At 37.8% G+C, this 20236-nt stretch overlaps 1 protein-coding gene across 2 annotated transcripts; it reads left to right on the top strand.

The window, feature by feature from the left end:
- Positions 1–747: 747 nt before the first annotated feature.
- On the top strand, positions 748–17571 carry NUP42 (nucleoporin 42). 2 transcript variants are annotated; one of them, XM_053553464.1, is made up of 7 exons: positions 748–1482; positions 4786–5014; positions 6853–6947; positions 12362–12438; positions 13198–13284; positions 16047–16131; positions 16693–17571. In XM_053553464.1, the coding sequence occupies exons 1-7, from the start codon at positions 1362–1364 to the stop codon at positions 17268–17270; spliced, it is 1272 nt and encodes a 423-aa protein (XP_053409439.1). In that variant the 5' UTR covers positions 748–1361; the 3' UTR covers positions 17271–17571. The 2 variants fall into 2 exon arrangements, with proteins under 2 accessions (XP_053409439.1, XP_053409440.1); XM_053553465.1 differs by lacking the exon at positions 748–1482 and adding an exon at positions 1536–1850.
- Positions 17572–20236: the final 2665 nt, after the last annotated feature.

Raw genomic sequence — 20236 nt, 5'->3', positions numbered from 1 at the left:
AACCTCAAACTCCTGGGTTGCAGCGATCCTCTTGCCTCAGTCTCCGGACCATGCCCGGCTAGTTTTTTTTTTTTTTTCTTTGTTTCTATTTTTAGTAGCAATGTGATCTCACTCTTGCTCAGGCTAGTCTCAAACTCCTGAGCTCAGGCGATCCACCAGCCTCAACCTCCCAGAACGCTAGGATTGACAGACATGAGCCACCACACCTAGCTGCTTAGGTGAAATTTAAATGAAACCATGTTGCTAGATGCAAAGCAAAGCAGACCTCTGTGTAAAGGCATCAACATCAGATCTACACTGAGAAATGAATATAGGGCCACGTTTCTTTGGAAACTACAAAGTTAATAAAATATAAAATGTTTTCAGAAGCCCTTTATTTGAAGCCCTGCACCTGGACAGTGATTTAGATCCTCCAGGGAAGAAAGGGATGTTTCATTCTGAACTTTTATGCGGACTTTAGTGAACAAGGTTCCTCAGTGTGTTAAGAATGGATTACTCACGCTCGGCGCCTGTAGCTCAACGGCTAGAGCTCCAGCCACACACACCGAGGCTGGCGGGTTCAAACCCAGCCCAGGCTTGCCAAACAACAATGACAACTACTACAACCAAAATATAGCCGGCTGTTGTGGCGGGCGCCTGTAGTCCCAGCTACCTGGGAGGCTGAGGCATGAGAATCGTTGAAGCCGGAGAGTTTGAGGTTCCTGTGAGCTGTGACGATACGGCACTCAATCGAGGGCGACATAGTGAGACTCTGCCTCAAAAATAAAATAAAATAAAAAAGAATGGATTACTCAAAGGGGTTATTATGATACCTTTCCGTTGCATGTGTCCTAAAAAGAAACTTTGTTTCCTATTTCCAAAGCCGGTTGTATCTCTCTTATCCAACTTAATGAATGCCTGGTCAACTCTTCACTTTCTCAGCCGGAGTTTATTTTTACTTTCACAGCAGTTACAAATGGAAAGCAAGCCTCGGTCTCTCAAACCAGAGCTACTCCTCTCCAGTCCTTGCTGAAGTTCTGCGTTTGCCTAGTCTGCTTTCCTCTCATTTCGTACCTCAAGCCTGCCCCAGAGGTCCGAGGCCGGGAGCCGAGGTCAAACGCGTTCCCCGGTCCACCTAACGATTCCAGCCTTGCGCCTCCCCCGACACGCGCAGAGCGCCAGGGCCGTCCCCTGTTCTCAAATCCTATTGGTTGAAGTCCACGTCTCTCATCGTTCTGGGGACGGAACAAGAAGGAGGGGACCGTCTCTGGGCGCGAGAAGATGACGTCACAGAGCGGGCTGGATGTCCTCAGTGGTTCGGTTCCCTACGCTCGCCGACTGGTGCTGATTGAAGATTCCCCTCCGTTGGCGCCGCGGTCGCAATGACCATTTGCCAGTTCTTCCTTCAAGGCCGGTGCCGCTTTGGAGACCGGTGTTGGAACGAACATCCCGGTGCCAGGGGTGCGGGCGGGGGACGGCATCAGCCGCAGCAACAGCCCTCAGGTGACGCTCCCCCCACTCCTCTGCCTCGAGCCGCGCCGGGAACGCCTGGCGTGAGGCTGGCCGGTGGGCCTCGGGCGCCCAGCCGGTGTCCCAGTGCTGGGCTGGGCGCCGCGGCGCGCAGGTCAGGTGACCCCAACGCGCCCGCCATGCGGCCTCGCCGGACTGGGCCCGGCATTGTTTTATCGAGGTTTTCAGGCGAGAATTAGGCAAGTGGTCGGTTTTCGCTGAGCAAATGAGGACGGGGTTTGACCCCTGCTTGTGCCAAACAATGAATTTTTAGCTCGGAAGTGTCAGTCAAAACTACCTTGTTGGTGAATGACAGTGATGGGGAGAATTCTCGTGGACACAGGGCCTCCTTTCCTGTCTTTGTGCGTACTTGTTTTTTTCTCTTGACGCCTTGAATACAATTTTTACTAAGCTCTTTTTTTTTTTCGAGAGAAAAGCTAACAACTTGGGTTAAAATTATCATTTGGGGGAAGTCGCAAACCTAATTAGAGCTGCAGAGTCATACCGCAGATAAATGCACCTACTCGGGGAAGTGGGAAGGTGAGATGTCGGTTAAGTTCTCTCTGGATTGTGAGAGAAAGTAATGTGTGGGCCACGTTGATCTGCTCATAGGGCCTTTGTTGTTGCCAGAGCTTTCCTCTTCAAGGAGAGGAGAGATAAGACATGAAACCATAGCACAAGATTTTAAAGATCAGATTAATAATTAGGTGTTATTCGGATTAGAATTTAGTGCTTTAAAGTATCACAAGATGCTGTCTCCTTCCCTCCCCTTCCTTAAGGCTAAGTGTCTGACCCCTAAACCTTGTGGTGCATGGTGATTTGGTGATTGGTTCTTTTTTTTTTTTTTTGAGACAGAGTCTTGCTATGTCGCCCTCGGTAGAGTGCCGTGGCGTCACACTGCTCACAACAACCTCCAACTCCTGGGCTTAGGCAATTCTCTTGTCTCAGCCTCCCGAGTAGCTGGGTTTACAGGCGCCCGCCACAACGCCGGGCTGTTTTTTTGTTGCAGTTTGGCTGGGGCCGGGTTTGAACCCGCCACCCTCGGTATATGGGGCCAGTGCCCTACTCACTGAGCCACAGGCGCCGCCCGGTGCATGGTGATTTCAAGTCTCATCGCTCTTATTTTGTTTTGGAGACAGAGTCTCACTCTGTGCCCTGAGTAGAGTGCCTTGGCATCAGAGTTCATAGCAACATCAAACTCTTTGCCTCAGCCCCTCTAGTACCTTGAGACTACAGGCGCCCACCAGAGGCCCAGCTAGTTTTTGTTTTAGTAGAGACGGGTCTTGCTCTTGCTCAGGCTGGTCTCAAACTCCTGAGCTCAATCAATCCACCTGCCTCGGCCTCCCAGAGCGCTGGGATTACAAGGGTGAGCCACTGCACCTGGCCTCCTCACTTTTCTTGAAGACAGCCCTTTGGGATCATCCATAACTGGTCTAGTGAAATATCCAAACCAAAAATTAGGACTCACAATCTCACAAATTTAAATATAGACAGTGCCCAAAAGTGTATACGTGTTTGAAGAAAGGGGAAAAAGTATATTAAAATTGTAATAATATATGCCAACAACAAAAGATGGCTACAAGTCACGTTTGAGCACCTCTTGTAATTGCAGAAGTTAAATATGATTAGGGTATTACAATTTTAATAGTTTTCTCCTTTCTTAAAATGTGTATAAATTTTTTGGCACCCTCTGTATATGTCCAGGAACAACAGAACATATTTGACATTCAGTGGAGACTTTCTCTTAATGTAATTAGAAAATAAATGTTGAATGGATAGATTAATGGATTTAAAAAATTTAAATAAAACCCAACTGATAAGTGGTATATAGCTCCCAGAAAGAAGTGAATGCTTCTGGGATTATAAGCATAAAAGCTAAAAGCAACATGCAAAAGGAAGTGAACGCTTTCAGTTGTATCATTCCAGATAGAATCTGGAACTTTAGGAGGAAAGATACTGTTAAAACCTTTAGGAAAAAAGATACCATTGACTGCTACATGAGGAATCCAGTCTAACATTCTCCTCCCTTTTCTTGTTGGATTTATTAAGATTTAGGATGCATGAGCTTATGATTTAGGATGCATGTGTGCACAAACTATCAAACAATTGGGAGATGAACTCTCATAACTGAGCATATACCCCAGCATACCAATTTTTAATATATTTAGTGGAACATCTCCTAATGCAGTCAGAAACAAGATAAATTACCTTGATCTTGACCCTAAATGGGAATTGATGAATAAATGAGATTATTGAAGTAATAAGATTAAAGACACTATAGAGAGGCCTGGTGCAGTGGCTTACTCCTCTAATCCCTGCATTCTGGGAGATGGAGGTAGGGGAGTGCTTTAGGCCAGGAGTTCAAGGCCAGCCTAAGCAAGAGACCTCATCTCTACAAAAATTAGAAAATATAACCAGGTGTGGTGGCCTGCACCTATAATCTTAGCTACTGGGAGGCTGAGGCAAGAAGATCACTTGAGATCAGGAGTTTGAGTTTGAAGTGAGCTATGATGACACTACTGTGCTCTAGCCTGGGAGACAGACAATATAGAGATGAGAGGATCCTCTTGTCTCATTTTGGTATTTATGAAGTATTAGAAATCTCATAGAGGAACTCAGTACACTTGGTTCACATGTCAATTACCTCTATACTCTCCCTCTAAAAGATAGGTGGGTAGGTTTTGTTTTCCCAGAGGGAAGACTGAGTCACATAGACATACGCATCTGTTCAAGTACAGAGGGTAGAATTCTAATCTTTTATATTCAATAAACTCTTTGATTCTTTGTCCATTTCTCAGCCTATACTATGATACAGGACAAGAGAACAAAGAATGATAATAACAAAGTTTTTTATCCTGAAGTAGCTTTTGATTTAGGATGCATGTGTGCACAAACTATCAAACAATTGTTTAATAAACTTATTCACCTGAACTTGGTCATACATCATTATTTTTCTGTGGATTTATAGCCTTCTCAGTGTCATTAAATAAAAATTCAATTAGACCATCATGTGGTTTGTTGATATTACATCTAACTGCTATCTATAAATAAAAATGAAGAGATTATCATTTAAAAAAATTTTTTTTATTTCAGAGTAATGCAGGGGTACACACATTTTGGTTCCATAATTTGCATTTGCACATTTTAAATGAGAGTTCTAAGTATGCCCTTGAGAATATCATTTTAAATGTTGAGTCTTTGATGTCTAAACATAGTAAGACAAAATATGATAAAGATTTTTTGAGATTTAAAAGAGGATTTGTTAGTAAGGTTATTTTGTTTTATTGTTTGTTTTAGGTAGCAACAGACGTGGATGGAATACCACCAACCAGAGATATTCCAGCGTAATACAGCCATCCAGTTTCACCAAATCAACACCATGGGGGGGCAGCAGAGATCAAGAAAAGCCATCTTTTAGTTCTTTTGGTTCTGGAGCTTCAACTGGAAGGAACAGGGGCTTTGGATTCTCAGAGAACCCATTTGCTTCACTTAGCTCTGATGGACAGAAGGAGGAAAAGAAACTTCTGTAAGTGAAACTCTTCAGGAAAATTACTACCAATTTGCTTGTTTTTCTTAAAGCCCCTACAGTATTGTTAAAAAAGAAGTATTAAAAAATTAGAGTGAGAGAGCAAAAAGAGGAAAAATCATCCATGGTCCTATCAAAGATAACTAGTCTCTTGCTGTCTATCGTATTAGACTTTATTTCACTTAAAAATATATCATCTTTACATATTAGTAGAGAGCCTTTCTAGGGCTAATTATGCTTTTTCTACTTTCTATTTTTAACACTTATTAATATCTTTCTAAGGTTAGCCCTGCTTTAAGTTCATTCTAAATTATGAGTTATTTATAAAGTATGAGGTAATTTAGAACAATTTGTGATCTTAAAGGTCACTTATAGCATCTCATTTGAAAACTTTTATTTTGATTGCCCAATTCAAACTAATTTCTTTAATTGATTTATTGTGGAGCAGATTCATGACTTTTTTTTTTTTTTGGAGACAGAGTCTTACTCTGTCACCCTGGGTAGAGTGCTATGGTGTCACAGCTCACAGCAACCTCAAACTCTTGAGCTTGAGCAGTCCTCCCAGTAGCTGGGACTACAGGTATGCACCACCATGTCCTGCTAGTTTTCTGCTTTTAGTAGAGACGGGGGTCACACTCTTCTTGTTCAAGCTAGTCTCCAACTCTTGAGCTCAAGCAATCCACCCACCTCAGCCTCCCAGAGAGTGCTAAGATTACAGGCATGAGCCACACTGCCCAGCCAATTCATGACATTTCTTAGAAGTATTCATGGTAAAATTTATGACTGATGCCAAAATAATGTTTTGGAACAGTCATAAATTCTGTAACATTTCCCAGTTCATGGCTCCCTGGATGGAATTTGAATATACTTGGTTAATCTTTTACTTTCCATAACTAAATCAGAACCAGTGGTAAATATTTCAAGCCTACAATCCTAGCACTCTGGGAAGCTAAGGAGGGTGGATTGTCTTGAGCTCACAGGTTTGAGACCAGCCTGAACCAGAGCGAGACCTCATCTCTAAAAATAGCTGAGCATTCTGGCAGGCGCCTGTATTCCCAGCTACTTGGGAGCTGAGGCAAGAGAATGGCTTTGAGCCCAAGAGTTGGAGGTTGCTGTGAGCTATGATGCCATAGCACTCTACCAAGGGTGACAAAGCGAGACTCTTTCTCAAAAAAAAAAAAAAAATAAAAAGTAAAAGAACAAATAAAATCCTACTTCCTATATTTGTTGCATTTTTAAATTTAATACAGTATTCTCTGTAATATTTAAAATTTTATTAATTATTGCATTCTGGATGGGAGGAAGCGTTAATGTAGAGCCAAATCTATTTATGGCTTTGCCATAAATCAGCTGTATGAACATGAATCTCTTTCCACTGTTGCAAAATGTGAGAATTAGACAAAGTGATCTTTGAAATCTTATAAACCACTTTTAAATTTTTAGGATTCTATATTATTTAAGTAGTACTTTGTCATTTCCATGTAAATGATCATTGATATTTATAATGAGCAAGAAAAGATTAAAGTTAGTATTGTGTGTTTTATTATAATTTAATTCTTTTAAAAATGTACGTATGATGGTTCTTCATATATTTGTAAATGGTTTAGTGTATTAAAAAGACAAAATTATTAACTTCTCTGACATAATATTTATAATCATGAAATATAGTTCATATATCTATAAGCTTCTGCTTTAAAGAGTATTCTTCAGAAAATATAATGGGAAAATTTCTTAACTATGTATTTACTAGAATTTTAAATTTCAGTCATTGAAAATGATAAACAATAAATTTACCAAGCAGTCAAAAAAATCCTTTACTTTTTTTTTGTTTTTTTCAGAGAAGGGATTGTAAAAGATATGGAGATTTGGGAATCATCAGGGCAGTGGATGTTTTCTGTTTATTCACCAATGAAAATGAAACCTAATATTTCAGGTAATTGAGAAATTGTGTTTTTAAGATATGTTCTGCGGTCTCAGGAAGGTGGCTCCCATCGGTAATCCCAGCACTTTAGGAGGCCAGGTAGGAGGTTCATCTAAGGCCAGGAATTTGAGGCTAGCCTAGGCAACATAGTGAGACCCCCATAGTCTACAAAAAAATTAAAAAATTAGCTGGGTGTTTATACCTATAGTCTTAGCTACTCAGGAGACTGAAGTGGGAGAATTGTGTTGAGCCCAGGAGTTTGAGGTTCTAGTGCGCTGCAATCACACCACTGCACTCTAGCATGAATAAACAAATTAAGTACATTAAGTTAATATACACACACAGTGAGGAGAGTTTGGGCATTCTTTAAAGTACTCAAGTATTCTAGTTGAACTTCATAATCAAATTGAGGTTGGAGAATATAGTGCTTTTTAGATACATACTTCTCATGAGAAAATAGTTAAATCAGGACCCACCATAATTCCAATTCTTTAAGCCCGGAAAGAGATTCTGCTTTCCTGGTTTCCTGTATTACAACTTCAGAATCTCTTAGCTGCCTGCAGTGAATAGAAGAGTCATATCCAGCCTGCCATTAAGGCCTTAGTGCCTGGTCCTGTTGTTTTTTTCTTCCCTAACTTTTTTCTGAGAATGGTTATTTTTAGGAAAGCATATTAAGACCTGTCCTGGAAGTAATGTTTGAAGGTTAGGAGCCTTAGTTGGGATACAGGGATATTCTTTAGAATACCCCTTTTTTTCCCCATTTTTTTTAGTCCTAAGCTCTTCCTCTTTTCCTCACCCTAATGAGGAAAGGGTACATAGATACCTGGCAAATGGAAACGCAGTCGGTGCCCAGGGACTCTAGGATCTCCATTCTGGCTTCACTATACCTGTTCATTCTCTGTGAGCATTTGTGTCACAGTACTGTTTAGTTATTTCTTCACTCATCCATTTAAAAAATACTGAATTTCTTTGTGCCAAGTGCTAGGGATTTAGTGATGAGCAAGACAGACAAAATCCCTCCCTTATGAAACTCCAGTTCTTGAGGAAGATAATATTTAATGCAAATAAATTAAGATAATTGCAGATAGGGATATTTTCTATAAAGACAAAGTGTTGAGCCTTTACAGTTTAAGTACTAATACTTAATTAGCACTCAAGTATTAACTCTTATTCAATTCAGAATTAAGTGTAATGCATAATGCCCCCAAGCAATGCTTCTTAGAGTGTGGAATGTGGATTCCTGACTAGGGTTGCCAGATAAAATATAGGACATTCAGTTTATTTTAAATTTCAGATAAAGAATAATATTTTTAGTGGCCGGGCATGGTGGCTCATGCCTGTAATCCTAGCACTTGGGAGGCCAAGGCAGGTCAATTGCCTGAACTCACAGGTTCCAGATCAGCCTGAGCCAGAGCAAGACCTCCTCTGAAAAATAGCCAGACATTGTGGCAGGAGATTGTAGTCTCAGCTACTCAGGAGGCTGAGGCAAGAGAATCACTTGAGCCCAAGAGTTTGAGGTTGCTGTGAGCTGTGACGCCATGACACTCTACCGAGGGCGACAAAGTAAGACTCTGTCTCAAAAAAAAATAAATAAATAAAGAATATTTTTAGTATATGTATATCCCATGTCATACTTGGGACATATTTATACTAAAAATATATTTGTTGCATGATTCAGATTCAGCTGGACATTCTGTATTTTTATTTACTACATCTGGGAACTTTATCCCTGAGACCTAAAAAGGGTGGCACAGATTCAAAAATATTTTTATAGTAACACTAAAACATTGATAGCCATTTTCACTGTGTTGATATTTGCACTGTTGGTGAAAAAGTATTGATGAGTAAAACTACTTGTACTTAGCATGAATCAAGGCAGAGGCAACAGACTACTAGTGAACCATAGTAGTCACACTAAAAAAAATTTCATGCCATTTTTACTTAAGAATGATGAAGTCCTTGATGAAGAGGTAAAAGTTACTAACTTTGTTAAACCTTAGCCCTGAGTACACATCTTTTTATTCTTTGTGACAAAAAAGAGAAGCACACTTAAAGTGCTTCTTCCCCAAACTCAAGCATGATGGTTATGCTGAGGAATCACCTGTGTGATATGTGATTGTTTGAGTTGTGAGCTGAGCCACAACTAGCGACTTTTTTCAAAGACAATTTTTATTTGAAAGAATGATAACTATGATTATTCAGCCTTAGGCATTTGGCAGACATTTTCTAAAAAATGAAGTGAGTCTGTCACTTCAAAGAAAACAGATGAAATTGTTTATTGCTGATGATGAAATTCAAGCTTTTGAGCAAAAATTTGAATCATGAAAAACTCGTTTCTGTCATCATGAAAATGATTACTTCTCAATACTTAAAATCTCTTGATGAGAGGGTTGACAACATTAACAACTGTGAATTTTTGACCCATGTGCCAACATTTGGCAGTTCTGCATAACTCAGTGAACCAATATGTTCCAAATGACCAAAGTGTGATGTAACAAAATTTACACATGGTTGAAAATCTATTCTACATGTGTGACAAACCAGTGGATTTTAATATACTAGTGCAAAAAGTCTACATTATATAGCTTTAAGAAACTACCACCTGTCAAGTTTTGGCATAGTATAAAAGAACAACATCCACAATTATTTGAAAAGGCCAGTCAAGACTTCCTTTTCCAGCTTCTTATCTCTGCAAGTACAGGTTTTCTTCATACACTTCAACCAGAGCAACGTGGTACAACAGAATGAATACAGAAGCATGTATAAAAATCCAGGTGTACGGCTTGGCACCTATAGCACAGTGATTATGGCACCTGCCACATACACCGAGGAAGGCAGGTTTGAACCCAATCTGGGCCAGCTAAACAACAATGACATCTGCAATAAAAAATAGCCAGGCATTGTGGTGGGTACCTGTAGTCCCAGCTACTTGGGAGGCTGAGGCAAGAGAATCGCTTAAGCCCAAGGTTTGGAGGTTGGTGTGAGCTATGATGCTACGGCACTCTACCAAGGGCGACATGGTGAGACTCTGTCTCAAAAAAAAGAAAAAATCCAGGTGTACTATTAAGCCAAATAGTAAAGATTTACAAACAAAATAATTCCATTCATCTTACTAAATTTTTGTTTTTTGTTTTGGAAAATAGTTTTTTTGTTTATGTAGATACATAATTAGTTTCTTATTTTTAAAAGAATTTAATCTAAATTTCTCATTTTCATTTTGAATGTGATAATTATCAATATATGTAACCCATGTAAACAAAAGCTCTTTGGAGTCCTTAATGATTTTTAAGAATATAAATGGATCCTGAAACCAAAAAGTTTAAGTACTGCTATTTGTAGGTATCCACTATATATAATGAATTTAACTTTTCCTCTGCAGCTAGAATGATACTACTTTTGTACCACTCTTACAAGAATTGAGAAAATAGTCGCTCCAATTGTCTTCTGTGTTCTGTGGGTCAGATGAGGAACCTAGTTGAGCATGGCTAAAAGGAATAGAAAGCAATTAAGAGACAATGTTTCTTCAGATAAAGAGGTTATCGATTTCCTACAAGGCAGTATTGGAGCTGTGTTCTCAATGAAGGGAAAATATAAATTATGGGAAACATTCCTGGCAATAGGAATAACTAGTATAAAGTCTCTAAAATGGGAACAAGGTTGGCAGTGTTTGAAGACTAATGAGGCCTAAATCACTGGAGGAAAATAAACTAGGGAAAGAGTAATACGGCATAAGGCCAGATCATGTTGAGCCTAATTGCCCTGGGCAGTGGACAGCCACGAAGAGCGTTAAGCTGGAGAGGAATATGATATGATAAGAAAAAGCTTACTCAGGGCCAACCACAGTGGCTCATATGCCCATACTTTGGGAGGCCCAGGCAGAAGGATCACTTGAGCCCAGGAGTTCAAGTTCAGCCTAAGCAAGAATGAGACCTTGTCTCTACAAAAAATAGAAAAGTTTTTGTGGTGTTGTGGTGCGTACATGTAATCCCTGCTATTTGGGAGCCTCGCAAGACTCTGGCTAAAAAAAGGAAAAAAAAGAAAAAATGAGAAAAAGCTTACTCAGGTAGGAAGATAAAAGACATGGCTGCTGATGACATTTTAGAGTTATTAGTAGTGGAGACACAGTTGGTCAAATTTGGCTTCTGTATTGGAGGTAATTGGAGCTAAAACTGGCAGGATGCTGATAAAGGAAAAGAGAAATTCCCAAATAATCCCTATGTTTTTTTGGCTTGAGCAGTTAATAAAAATGAAGAACACAGGTCAAAGGAATACAGGGTTTTGCTTTGAACATTTAATCTTCTTTATACTGAGGTTGATGTCCTTGGAGTTAATACTATCTGGGTTATAAGGAATTCTTTGTGGAATATATCCTGAACATTTTTTTCCCCTTTCCCAATAAGTTCTCCCAATTATAAAAGTTATGGCTATTGCCATAGAAAACTTGGAAAGTACAGAAATGTATACATAAAATTAAAATCACCTAATGTCACAGAAATAACAACTATACCGTATTAGTAGATTTCTTTCAAAATATATACACACAAACATTTCTTGTTTTTATATATATAATTAGGATCATAATCTAGTTTCGTATTATAATTTTTTATTTTCAATTTGTCTTTTATTACTAAAAATACTAGAAAGAACATCTTTATATATAAACACCTATGTGTACATATGTATTTCCTGAGGTTAAACCTTAGGCACTGTATTAGAATCCAGAGTGTGTGAACATTTTTCAGTCTTGTGATGCATATTGATAGTTTCCCCCTAGAAAATTTGTATTGTTTTAATTCCTTAACAGCGCTTTAGAAGATCCATTTCACTACATTCTGAATAACATTAAATATCATCTATTTTTAAATTCCTGCCATCTATTAGGAAAGCATTTTATCTCTATTTTAAGTTGGATTTTTAACTTTCATTTATTTACTGGCTATTGGAATTTTTTTGTGAATTGCCTGTTCATTATCTCTGCCCATATTTACTAATTTTTCTTATCGATTTGTAAGAGCTATTTATACATTAAAGGTGTTCTTTTCTTATTTTATATGTTGCAATTATGGTTTTCCTAGTTGACCATTTGCCTTTTAATTTTATTATAGTTTTTGATTGAATTTTTTTTAGACAGAAGCTTGAATATAAATGTAGTCAAATCTTTTCATTTATTATTTCTACTCCACTTAACTTTAGAAAATTTTTCCCCAAAGATCAAATAACCAAAAATATTTATATGTAAATATTTTATATTTTATTCTGATTTTATATTTCATCAAACATGAAATAAAGTGTAGGCCTTTAATTTTTCCTTATGATGATGAAAATTTTGTAATCAACATCAGATATTTTCTTGTTTAGTGCCTCTAACTTTACTGTCATAATTATTGGCATTTATTTTAAAGATTCCAATTGATTCCTTACTTCAGGTTTTACAGACATTTCACCAGAGGAGTTGAGGCTTGAATACCATAACTTCTTAACCAGCAATAACTTACAGAGTTATGTAAGTTTGTTTCCTATTCATCTACCTCAATAACAGATTAGCTGTTAAATACTATTTTCTTTGTTTGTTGTGGTTCGCTTATATCATGGCAAAGTTGATGAGTTCTATAATTTTTTTCAGAACAGGGCTACTTTTATTTTCTAATTACTTTCTTTGAAATTGGTTGATTATCTAAAACGATAATATATTTTGACTAGTAATTAGGAATGTCATTGTTTTTATTACAAGTTACCCAGCAATTACTCCCAGAAATCAAACTCTCTCATCATTTGGCATTCATTGAGTATCTCTCAGGTGCAGATCCCATGATGAATGCACTTCAGAAAAACAAAAGTTAAATAGGATGCAGTCAGTTTTACAGGTTAACATTGTCACATATCAAATATCAAAAAAATTAAAAATCTGGACTAGAATAAGTTGAGTACCTGAAGGAAACATTGTAAACTCTATATTTTTCTGTTGTCTACAGTCATGGTGATGCATTTCAGTTAGTACACATGTTCATCTTCCATCCACATATAACTAAATCTGCTGCCAGGTACGTGTGATTATTAACCAGGTGATGCAAGGAGTTAAAGAACAGGGGTAAGGGACTATAGGTGGAATGTCTGACAAATAAAGGCAGGTCAATGCAAAATTATGGGCCATAAAGCTGTTATATAAATTTTTGGTGACTTTGGCAAATAAATGCATGAACTTGTTATTGAAGAAATGAAACATACAATGTTGAGTCATTATCTTTCTCTCTTCTCTTCTCAGCTAAATTCAGTCCAACAGTTAATAAATCAATGGAGGAACAGAGTAAATGAACTGAAAAATCTAAATATATCAACTAAAGTAGCTTTGGTGAGTTTTGAAGAATTTTCTTATCTATTTTTTACAGAGGATATTTCACTTTGGATTTGGAAAGCAAAACAAAAATTCTCTTTCAAGAATTATGATATACTCCTAAGAGATGACCATTTACAGTCAAGATTCTGAAATTATTTTCTGTCTGTCCCTTAGTCAGAAAAGCAGAGATAATTATGCTTTTTAAAAACTACTTTTAGGATAAAGTTTTTAACTTTGGCAGTACTAGTTTTAAAAATTCGAAAATGCTACAAGAAGTATTTAAGGTTATCTGTGTTTAAAAGAAATTACTTTTTTTTTTAGAGACAGAGTCTCACTTTATCACCCTCAGAAGAGTACTATAACATCACAGCTCACAGCAACCTCCAACTCCTGGGTTTAGGTTATTCTCTTGTCTCAGCCTCCCGAGTAGCTGGGACTATAGGCACCTGCCACAATGCCCGGCTAAGAAATTACTTTTCTTTTTAATGATGTGAATGCATTTTCAGACTAATATATACTTTTGTGACTAAAGAACACTTACCATATGTCTCTGGTCTTATACAAAAATGCCTTTAGAAGATATATACCCATTTGTCTCCAAAGATATGTGGTCCTGACTATTATGATTTTTCTACCTCTATTAAGAAGTTCCTAAGAACCTTATTTTTTTTTTTTTGCAGTTTTGGCCGGGGCTGGGTTTGAACCTGCCACCTTCGGCATATGGAGCTAGCACCCTATTCCTTTGAGCCACAGGCACCACCCACCTAAGAACCTTATTTTAAAATAAGATAATTGCATTTAGAATTTTAATATTTCCATTCCACATTTGCCAAGCCTCACATGTGGAATGGAAATATTAAAATTCTAAATGCAATTATCTTATTTTAAAATAAGATTCTTAGGTGGGATGTATGTCTTGGCAAAGTCACTAAGAAAATGCCAGGAGGGCTATGTCAACTAATGAGATGAAAATGTGTCAAATATTCTATGAACCAAGTGTATGATGCCCCATGATCATATTGATGTACACAGCTATGATTTAATAAAAAAAAAAAGAATTTTAATATTTCCAATTTCTCAGGCAGTTTGTTTCTACTCTCTAAAAAAGAATTTGAGAGTTGTATCTGCCTAAATTTAGTGAATGACTGACAATCTCAGTACCCCATCCCCTTCTTAAATATGTGCTTCCTGAATAACTAGACTACCATGCAAGCTAACTTTTTTCACCTGTCAGTTGAAATGCTATTAAAGTGTTTGGTCCCTATAAGAAAGGTGGCCATTGATGAGAGCTGATGGAGAAGAGATATAAGTTCAAGAAGTTTCCTGCCCTTCGCTAACTTCCTAGAGCTCCTTCATAGGTGAGGATCTGGACAGCCCATCTACAGCTGGCTTAGCATGTTTCATGCCTTCTTTTTGCTGAATAGTAATCCATTGTATGCATATAATATACAGGAGAACCTCTGAAAGTTTACCATCGAAGGGACTGTAACAAGCTGGTCCAACATACAGAGGTGGTCAACATAAGGAACTGCCACTGAGTACATGTGGTGCATATTTAGTCTTTGAAAATTAGGTCAATTTAAGGAGGTGGTCGATGTAGAGAGGTGTTCAACTGTGGAAGTTTTACTGCAGTTTGTTTATCCATTTACCTGTTAATGAATATTATACTAAACAAAAGACAGACCAAAAAATAATAAAGAATGTATACTATATGATTCCACTTTATATGAAACTTGGAAAAGGCAAATCTATAGTGATAAAAAACAGATGACTGGATGTCAGGGACCAGGAGTTAAGAGAGATTGACTACGGTGGACACCTGTAGTCCTACTATTTGGGAGGCTGAGGCAAGAAGATGGCTTGAGCCCAAGAGTTTGAGGTTGCAGTAATCTGTGATGCCATGATACTCTAGCCTGGGGCAAGAGAGTGTGAGACTTTATCTCAGAAAAAGGGGAGGGGAGACTCACAAGAACATTTTTGTGGGTGGTAGAAATGTTCTGAATCTCAATTGTGGTTGTAAGTTTGTCAAAATGCAATGAAATAAATACATAAAATGGGTGAATTTTGTTGTATGTAAACTATACCTCAAAGAAGGTGATCCTTTAAAAATGCTATTGGGGCTTCCAAATGAAAGAAATCATTATATCTGCTTGGGTTGATTAGTTGGGAAAGGCTGCTTAGAATAAAGGAGTAAATGAAAAGTTCCTTGAAAAGGAGAGTAAGATTTCAGTAAGCAGAGATGAAAGACATTGCTAGAGTAAGGAATAGTATTCTTATATATTTTAAAACATATATGATATATTCTAGGATATGCATTAACAAGACCATCAAGTATTTTCAGAAAATAGGAAATGTCTAATGGATTTTAGAGGTTAGCTTTTAATAATGCAGTTTTAAATCTGCTATCCCTTAAAGGTCTCTTCTACCTAATATCTAGATTTCTGACTATAATATGTGCTCATTGTAGAAATTTAAAAAATATAAAAAAGCATGTATAAAATTTAAGTCACTCATAATTTATCAACCAGAGGCAATTACTATTAACTTACTAATGTTCACTTTTTCTATGTATATTCATATTATTAGTCGAAGTTATACTGTTTATATAGTATTATATCCTTCCCTTTTCATCATCAGATATGCATTTACCATCTTAAAAATTTAACTTGACATTTTTACATGCATGTTTTAAAAATTGAATTTGGCTGTAAAGTGTGTAGAAAGGGTACTTGCAAATTATTCGTCAAGCACTTTACTGTTTGAATACTTTTTTAAAGCTCTCTGATATAAAGGATGGAGTAAACCAATCACCACCTACATTTGGATTTGGTAGTAGGCAAGCAACAACATTTGGATCACCAGGTAAGTGATAAACAGGATTTTATAGGTTTCAAATTATAAAGCCTGAATTGCCATTTTAAATCATCTTTGTAAATTCTACCACCTTCCATTATGAAGCCTCAAAGAATTTAGCTCATCAAGCATTTATGAAAGGGAAGCTAGAACTGGCATGTTCTTTGAAAGACCCTATGGCTCACGCTTTAGAAGTACATTTTAGGAATGGTTTTTCAAGAGTTTAATAGGAATATATAGCTTTGATAGCATCACCTTTGAGAACTTTCTTGTCACTGTATAAAACAGCACGCCTTATTCTTATGTGTCTGCTCTGGTGAGATGGGTGGCAAACCAAGAGTGAAAGCCCACTCCCTAGTCCTTGATTTGTTAGGAGTGGGGGGAGCAGTCACAGTGCAAATGCGGTTGGTAGCAGGAAGGATAGGACAATAATAGTGGCTTTGTCGTAGCCCACCATTTATACTTCTCTTCCTTATAATAAGCTTCTAAACATCTAAACATGGTGGAGGGGGGCTAATATGGCTGTATTTTCTGACTATAATAGATCATTTTTGTTTTGTTTTTCTGTAGGTTTTCCAGTTAATAGCAGCAGCAGTGGTAATGCTCAGAATTTTAGTTTTAATACAAATCCTGGGTTTGTCACTGCCCCTTCTGGAAGCCCTTCTGTGTTTGGAAGTCCTCCAGCATTTGGAGCTGTAACTTCTGTTAGTTCTGCCATGTCTACTTCTACTCCAGTTTTTGGATTTGGGAAATCTGAAGTCACATCGGCCACTTCATTTCCATTTAAAAACCCTGAAGCTTCTAGTTTTGGATCATCTGAATTTTCAGGATTTCTAGCTTCCTTAGCAGCAGGCCCTGTCAGAGCTCCAGTGGCCCCGGCCTTTGGAAGTGTCAGTTCTGTGGCTGGCTTTGGTAGTCCAGGCTCACATTCTTACGCTGCTTTTTCCAAGCCATCTAATGACGCCTTTGGTAATAGCAGCATATCCACCTCTCTCTTGGTATCAAACAGCATCATTGCAACAGATAATGTATTATTCACACCCAAGGATAAACTAACAGTGGAAGAACTGGAACAGTTTCAATCCAAGAAATTTACTCTGGGAAAAATTCCATTAAAGCCACCACCTGTGGAGCTTCTAAATATTTAACAGGACAATTTTAAATACAAAAAAAGAATGGCTTTAAAGTTGTTTTGCGTGGTTCATACAAAAGAGCATATATATATATACACACACACACATATATACATATGCATGAATATGCTTCATGTTCATAGGGAATATAAGCTTTCAATAATAACTTGAGAGGTTTTAAATTTTAACATTTTTTTCTTAAGACTAATTAAAATGTAACATAAAAAGACTCAGCAAGCAAGGGAATTTTTTATACTGTAATTATGAAATTGAAAAAACTATTATGCACTGAATAAAAAGTACTTTTATCATTCTACACTACGTGACCATCTCACCCTTTAAAGTTTTATCTTTAAACATTTTTTTAGGAAAGAGAATTTCTGGAACCATTAGAGGAAAAATACTAAATTATTTAGCTGACTTTTAGAATAAACATCAGTAGTATGGCTTTTCTTCATGTTAAATATTCTCTTAAAAAGATAATAACAGTTTAAGATGAGAAGCTTTAATTTTTAGGATCTAAGAAGCATGTTCCCCCTGATGATTTTGTTCCTCTCTCAAGTTTGGCAGTCTCACGGACCATGATTTCAGTTTTCTTCAGAAATCTTAGGCTAATTTTTATCTTGTCCTAATTTTTATATAATTCTGTTTATTCTTCACGTTATTCTATCAATTGGATGAAATGTAAGAGGAATAGGAATTGTGATCTCGGCTCCGTGCCAGTAGCTTAGTGGTTATGGCGCTGAACACATACACTGGGGCTGGCAGGTTTGAACCCAGCCCGGGCCTGCTAAACAACAATGACAACTCCAACAAAAAATAGCCAGGTGTTGTGGTGGGTACCTGTACTACTTGTGAGGCTGAGGCAAGAGAATCGCTTAAGCCCAAGAATTAGACGTTGCTGCGAGCTGTGACTTCACGGCACTCTATTCAGGGTGACATAGTCTCTATCTCAAAAAAGGAACTGTGATCTCATGTGAATTAATAGTGAATGGAGTTAGGATTCACCAGCTTCTGTTGCTAAATCTATTGGAATTCTCAGGCACGTTTGGATCTCTGTTGTCCTCAGACTGGGAGTAAGATGTATCCTTTGTGTATGGACGACCCAAGGAACTAAAGAGTTCTGTGCTTTCTCAAGCCTCACAGCTAGCACTGCCCCAGCCATTACCTAACATGGATCTGCTATTGAGCTTATGTATTGAAAGATAAGCATGCCAAATGATTTCAGCATATATATGAAGAATTCAGTCCTCAAAGAATCCAAGTTCTCTGTTAGGCTTTTTGAAGAATTATGTGATGCCAGCTAACAGTTTTGGAACCCCAACATTTGGGACAGAATCCATCCTAAGGAGTATGTCTGAAACCATCCTTCATGTAGAGATGATAAATAAATCTCTGTAAGTTCCTTCTTTGGTCCCAAGCTCTAAAGACAACAATACAGGCTGTCCCTAAAGTACCCATATATAGGGAAAACAGAAAATTGTAGCTAAACATACCTTATTTACAAAATAGTTTATAAAATTTTACAAAATATTCTGTGTATTTTGGCCACCTCTTAGTAAAATTTGTAATGGATATTTATTTTTTTTGAGACAGAGTTTCACTTTGTCACCCTTGGTAGAGTGCCCTGACGTGATAACAGACAGCATGCGCTCAAGCGATTCTCTTGTCAGTCTGCCAAGTACCTGGTACTACAGGTGCCTGACACAATGCCGGGCCATTGTTAGAGATGAGGTCTCTGGCTCAGGCTGGTCTCAAGCCTGTGAGCTCAGGCAATCCACCTGCCTTGGCCTCCAGAATGCTAGGATTACAGGTGTGAGCCACTGCACCCAGCCCCTGTAATGGATATTTTGTAAAGGGTATAGTTAGCTACAGTTTCCCATTTTTCCTATGGTGACTTTAGGGGCAACTTTTGGGACACCCTGTATTTCAGCTATTGAATTCTACTAGAGTTTTCCTGCACCCGTGGGATGAACCCCGTAATATCTATAGAGACTCCCTTGGATCCCAGTCAAACTTCAGAGTAGCCTCAAAGTTCTCATAGGTTGCGAGTTTGAGAGCCCACTGTTCTCAAAGGTACCTGATTATAAGAATCACCCAGATATGGTATGCTTGTTAAACACCATATCTGGATAGTAAATCCAAATTTCACAGCCTATCTGTTGGAATGGGCTTGGGGATATATTAACATGTATTCCTTGTGATTCTTCAGGCAGATCTGGGATACAAGAGCCTATCTAGCTGTATTTAGGCTCCTTAGTAATGTGTGATTTGGAAGTTTAATTGTTAGTCTGTTTTCCATGCTCATGCATGTACACACACACAGTCAATTAATGGCATCCAAAGTTGTCAAAAAGCACAAATAAGTGCTATGGGTTATTTAAAACTGAAAGACCACAGCAAAGAGGCCTAGAAAGTAGAATCCAGTGGTATGCATGCATACTGGTGTCAGGAGTCAAGAAGACCAATAACTCCTAGACCTAGGCTAAGAGGCAGCAGCAGGGCTTCAAAAAATTAGAAACTAATACCTGTGTGGTGGTTAAGCATAAAGGCAGAGTTTCAGATCCTCAGAAAGTGAAGGGAAAAGGCAACCACCACAAGAGCGTTGCCACCATCTCCTGGACTTAATCCAATGAGGCAAGAACCAATTCTACAAGAGCTGGATAACTGAAAGGCAAACCCTAAAATAAGCACAAACAGCCTCCTATCACAGTTGCTGCAAACGATTGCTGATTGCTGTCCCTTTCACCGAAAGCCTAGAGTAAGTGACAGAGGGCAGATAAAGTTTTATTGCAAATAACCTCCTTTAACTTGCTTGATTATCTGATCACAGATCAGAAGAGAAGTGTGAAAGCTGAGAGCTAATTAGAATGGAAGAGTAAGTGGAATGACATTAAAGAAAACTATTTAGAAAGTATAAAATGATTTAGCTATATAGTATTTATAAGAAAAATAATTTGACATCATTCATCGAACAATTT

This window comes from Nycticebus coucang, chromosome 11, assembly GCF_027406575.1.
Source record: "Nycticebus coucang isolate mNycCou1 chromosome 11, mNycCou1.pri, whole genome shotgun sequence".
In the NCBI taxonomy this organism is placed as follows: domain Eukaryota; kingdom Metazoa; phylum Chordata; class Mammalia; order Primates; family Lorisidae; genus Nycticebus; species Nycticebus coucang.
Note: the sequence above shows the minus strand (reverse complement) of the source record. Positions and strands in the feature narration are given on the sequence as shown.

What these genes read in the sequence shown, in the direction of transcription:
- NUP42 (XM_053553464.1), top strand. Translation starts at nt 1,362, where the DNA reads ATGACCATTTGCCAGTTCTTCCTTCAAGGCCGGTGCCGCTTTGGAGAC. An exon ending in GCCGCAGCAACAGCCCTCAG is followed by an intron (nt 1,483 to 4,785) that starts GTGACGCTCCCC and finishes TGTTTGTTTTAG; the next exon opens with GTAGCAACAGACGTGGATGG. An exon ending in AAGGAGGAAAAGAAACTTCT is followed by an intron (nt 5,015 to 6,852) that starts GTAAGTGAAACT and finishes TGTTTTTTTCAG; the next exon opens with AGAAGGGATTGTAAAAGATA.